This window comes from Labrus mixtus, chromosome 2, assembly GCF_963584025.1.
Source record: "Labrus mixtus chromosome 2, fLabMix1.1, whole genome shotgun sequence".
Classification (NCBI taxonomy): domain Eukaryota; kingdom Metazoa; phylum Chordata; class Actinopteri; order Labriformes; family Labridae; genus Labrus; species Labrus mixtus.
Genome location: NC_083613.1, coordinates 35,215,437 through 35,220,436, shown reverse-complemented (window position 1 = coordinate 35,220,436; position 5,000 = coordinate 35,215,437). Strand labels below are relative to the sequence as shown.

The 5,000-nt window shown below is 47.9% G+C and overlaps 1 protein-coding gene across 2 annotated transcripts in view; it reads left to right on the top strand.

The window, feature by feature from the left end:
* LOC132993622 (calpain-2 catalytic subunit-like) overlaps window positions 1-5,000 on the top strand; it is a 31,848-nt gene that overhangs the window by 11,049 nt on the left and 15,799 nt on the right. For both annotated transcript variants that reach the window (XM_061063558.1, XM_061063565.1), the window contains exons 5-12: window positions 81-249; window positions 357-440; window positions 523-608; window positions 697-762; window positions 843-1,003; window positions 2,116-2,285; window positions 2,375-2,386; window positions 2,807-3,018. In XM_061063558.1, coding sequence (XP_060919541.1) covers window positions 81-249; window positions 357-440; window positions 523-608; window positions 697-762; window positions 843-1,003; window positions 2,116-2,285; window positions 2,375-2,386; window positions 2,807-3,018 — 960 coding nt within the window. The remainder of the gene's footprint in view (window positions 1-80; window positions 250-356; window positions 441-522; window positions 609-696; window positions 763-842; window positions 1,004-2,115; window positions 2,286-2,374; window positions 2,387-2,806; window positions 3,019-5,000) is intronic.

The window sequence follows — 5,000 nt, the reverse complement described above, 5'->3', positions numbered from 1 at the left end:
ATGAATGGATGATTCAGACCCGTAACAGCTTCCCACACATGACACAGGCTCTCTTTAATGTTCTGTATTTTCGGTCACAGAGTAAACGGCTGCTATGAGGCTCTGTCTGGAGGCTCCACCACTGAGGGTTTTGAGGATTTCACTGGAGGCATCGCTGAGAATTACGACCTCCAAAAACCTCCCTCCAACCTGTTCTACATCGTCAAGAAGGCGTTGGAAGCAGGAGCGCTGCTGGGCTGCTCCATCGACGTGAGTCTGCAGAGAAACACAACAGAGTCTAATTCTATAAGTCATGATCTGAGCTACTCATCAGGACCAAATGAAGATAAACCCTCCATGTTGTTTCCTCTCTGTAGATTACCAGCGCTTCAGACTCAGAGGCCGTCACTCGTCAGAAGCTGGTCAAAGGCCACGCCTACTCACTGACCGGCGCCGTAGAGGTGACATCACTTCCTCAAAAGGAAATGAGAGTTTGATGATGTGAAACAGGAAGAGGATTAAACGTTCTCCTGGTGTTTTCAGGTGAACTTCCGCGGCCGTCAGGAGAAGCTGGTGAGGGTGAGGAACCCGTGGGGTCAGGTGGAGTGGACGGGAGCGTGGAGCGACGGGTAACCATAGCAACACTTACATGCTGGAGCCTGAGCTGCTGCTTCCAGTTTGGTATCATGATAACGTGTTGTTTTTGTGTTCTTACAGATCATCAGAGTGGAACTATGTGCAGGGAGACTGTCCCCACGCCAACGCAGAGGACGGAGAGTTCTGGTAGGTTAACATCCAAACTATGTGTGCTGACTGTGTTGGTGATGCAGCTGCAGATTGAGCACTCTCTCCTGTCTCTGCAGGATGTCCTACAACGAGTTTCTGCGTCACTACTCCCGTATCGAGGTGTGCACTCTGACCCCCGACGCCATCGACGACGACTCCATCAAACACTGGAGTGTCAGCAAGTTTGACGGCACCTGGAGGAGAGGATCCACAGCAGGGGGCTGCAGGAACCATCCCTGTAAGTACTGGACCCATCCCAGTTAGTACTGGAACCATCCCTGTAAGTACTGGACCCAGCCCAGTTAGTACTGGACCCAGCCCAGTTAGTACAGGAACCATCCCTGTTAGTATAGGAACCATCCCTGTTAGTACAGGAACCATCCCTGTTAGTATAGGAACCATCCCAGTTAGTGCAGGAACCATCCCAGTAAGTACAGGAACCATCCCTGTTAGTATAGGAACCATCCCTGTTAGTATAGGAACCATCCCTGTTAGTATAGGAACCATCCCAGTTAGTACAGGAACCAGCCCAGTTAGTACAGGAACCATCCCTGTTAGTGCAGGAACCATCCCAGTTAGTGCAGGAACCATCCCTGTAAGTACTGGACCCATCCCAGTTAGTACTGGAACCATCCCTGTAAGTACTGGACCCATCCCTGTTAGTGTAGGAACCATCCCTGTAAGTACTGGACCAAGTCCAGTTAGTACTGGACCCAGCCCAGTTAGTGTAGGAACCATCCCTGTAAGTACTGGACCAAGTCCAGTTAGTACTGGACCAAGCCCAGTTAATGCAGGAACCATCCCAGTTAGTATAGGAACCATCCCTGTAAGTACTGGACCCAGCCCAGTTAGTACTGGACCAAGACCAGTTAGTACTGGACCCAGCCCAGTTAGTGCAGAAACCATCCCAGTTAGTACTGGACCCATGAATACAAGTTGCAGTTGAGTTTGTATGAAGTAAGAATAAGTAAGTATCGTAGCGGGGACTTAGAGCCCCCCCTGATGAGACCCTGAACATGTGGAGGGTGTCCTGATGGTGGATCAGGTGTTGGTGGACCTGGTCCCTGATGAGACCCTGAACATGTAGAGGGGGTCCTGATGGTGGATCAGGTGTTGGTGGGTATCGTAGCGGGGACTTAGACCACACACCCCCCCCCTCCCCGATGAGACCCTGAACATGTGGACGGGTCCTGATGGTGGATCAGGTGTTGGTGGGTATCGTAGCGGGGACTTAGACCACACACCCCCCCCTCCCCGATGAGACCCTGAACATGTGGACGGGTCCTGATGGTGGATCAGGTGTTGGTGGACCCGGACCCTGATGTAAACAGAAGCTGTTTTGTTCTGCAGACACGTTCTGGACCAACCCTCAGTTTGTGATCCGCCTGGAGGAGGAGGATGACGACCCCGGCGATGGGGAGGTGGGCTGCAGCTTCGTGGTCGGTCTGATCCAGAAGAACCGCAGGAAGCTCCGGAAACAAGGCGAGGACATGCACACGGTGGGGTTCGCCATCTACGAGGTGAGACCTGAGGACACTTAAAAAGAACCTGATGATCTGTTCTGATTCTGGTCCACTTCCAAGACTAACCTCCTTCTTCTTCTCTTCAGCTTCCACAACAGGTGAGCTCTTGACCCTGATGACCCCCTTCAGGTCAAAGTCTGACACCACACATCCTCCTTTATTGTGAAGTGTAACATCCTGCAGTTCCTGGAGTGTCCACTAGAGGCTGGCTGCAGAAACACAGGAAGTCACATACACACCCATTCTAAAAAGCCTGTTTTTACAGCAGAGATTAACATGTTTAAAAAACCAAAGAGGTCTGATTAGCTCATCATTATAACTGTGATGTCAGAGGGTCCTTGAACACACCACCAGAAAGAGTTTTACAACAGGCCTTGAATGCATCCTTCCTGTTCCACTTCTCTGCGGGCGAGATGATGTCATAGAGGAAACTGATGTTTAGACACATGACAGTCAGATCAGGACTACATAAAGGTTTAGTACTAAAACTCTGCCCCCCCCCCCCCCCCCCCCTCCAGTTCCACGGGCAGAAGCAGGTTCACCTGGATAAGAACTTCTTCCTGACGCACGCTCAGACGGCGAGATCCGAGACCTTCGTCAACCTGAGAGAGGTCAGCACCCGCTTCAAGCTGCCGCCCGGAGAATACCTGATCATCCCGTCCACCTTCGACCCGCACCTCAACGGAGACTTCTGCATCCGGGTCTTCTCCGAGAAGCAGTCAGAGACCATGTGAGAGTGTGTGTGTGTGTTTTATTACCTGTGTGTGTGTGTGTGTCTGTGTGTGTGTTTTATTACCTGTGTGTGTGTGTGTGTGTGTTTTATTACCTGTGTGTGTGTGTGTGTGTGTGTTTTATTACCTGTGTGTGTGTGTGTGTGTGTGTGTGTTTTATTACCTGTGTGTGTGTGTTTTATTACCTGTGTGTGTGTGTGTGTGTCTGTGTGTGTGTTTTATTACCTGTGTGTGTGTGTTTTATTACCTGTGTGTGTGTGTTTTATTACCTGTGTGTGTGTGTGTGTGTGTGTGTGTGTGTCTGTGTGTGTGTTTTATTACCTGTGTGTGTGTGTGTGTGTGTGTGTGTTTTATTACCTGTGTGTGTGTGTGTGTCTGTGTGTGTGTTTTATTACCTGTGTGTGTGTGTGTGTGTGTGTGTGTGTGTGTGTGTGTGTCTGTGTTTTATTACCTGTGTGTGTGTGTGTGTGTGTGTGTGTGTGTCTGTGTTTTATTACCTGTGTGTGTGTGTGTGTGTGTGTGTTTTATTACCTGTGTGTGTGTGTGTGTGTGTGTGTGTGTGTTTTATTACCTGTGTGTGTGTGTGTGTGTGTGTGTGTGTTTTATTACCTGTGTGTGTGTGTGTGTGTGTGTGTGTGTGTTTTATTACCTGTGTGTGTGTCTGTGTGTTTTATTACCTGTGTGTGTGTGTGTGTGTGTGTGTGTGTGTGTGTGTTTTATTACCTGTGTGTGTGTGTGTGTGTGTGTTTTATTACCTGTGTGTGTGTGTGTGTGTGTGTGTTTTATTACCTGTGTGTGTGTGTGTGTGTGTGTTTTATTACCTGTGTGTGTGTGTGTGTGTGTGTGTTTTATTACCTGTGTGTGTGTGTGTGTGTGTGTGTGTGTGTGTTTTATTACCTGTGTGTGTGTGTGTGTGTGTGTTTTATTACCTGTGTGTGTGTGTGTGTTTTATTACCTGTGTGTGTGTGTCTATGTGTGTGTGTGTGTGTGTGTGTGTGTGTGTCTGTGTGTGTGTTTTATTACCTGTGTGTGTGTGTGTGTCTGTGTGTGTGTTTTATTACCTGTGTGTGTGTGTGTGTTTTATTACCTGTGTGTGTGTGTGTGTGTGTGTGTGTGTTTTATTACCTGTGTGTGTGTCTGTGTGTTTTATTACCTGTGTGTGTGTGTGTGTGTGTGTGTGTGTGTGTGTGTGTGTGTGTGTTTTATTACCTGTGTGTGTGTGTGTGTGTGTGTGTGTGTGTGTTTTATTACCTGTGTGTGTGTCTGTGTGTTTTATTACCTGTGTGTGTGTGTGTGTGTGTGTGTGTGTGTGTGTGTGTGTTTTATTACCTGTGTGTGTGTGTGTGTGTGTGTGTGTTTTATTACCTGTGTGTGTGTGTGTGTGTGTGTGTTTTATTACCTGTGTGTGTGTGTGTGTGTGTGTGTGTGTGTGTGTGTGTTTTATTACCTGTGTGTGTGTGTGTGTGTGTGTGTGTGTGTGTGTGTGTGTTTTATTACCTGTGTGTGTGTGTGTGTGTGTGTGTGTGTGTGTGTTTTATTACCTGTGTGTGTGTGTGTGTGTGTGTGTGTGTGTGTGTGTGTTTTATTACCTGTGTGTGTGTGTGTGTGTTTTATTACCTGTGTATGTGTGTGTGTGTGTGTGTGTGTGTGTGTGTGTTTTATTACCTGTGTGTGTGTGTGTGTGTGTGTGTGTTTTATTACCTGTGTGTGTGTGTGTGTGTGTGTGTGTGTGTTTTATTACCTGTGTGTGTGTGTCTATGTGTGTGTGTGTGTGTGTGTGTGTGTGTGTGTGTGTGTGTCTGTGTGTGTGTTTTATTACCTGTGTGTGTGTGTGTGTGTGTGTGTGTGTGTTTTATTGCCTGTGTGTGTGTGTGTGTCTGTGTGTGTGTTTTATTACCTGTGTGTGTGTGTGTGTGTGTGTGTGTGTTTTATTACCTGTGTGTGTGTGTGTGTTTTATTACCTGTGTGTGTGTCTGTGTGT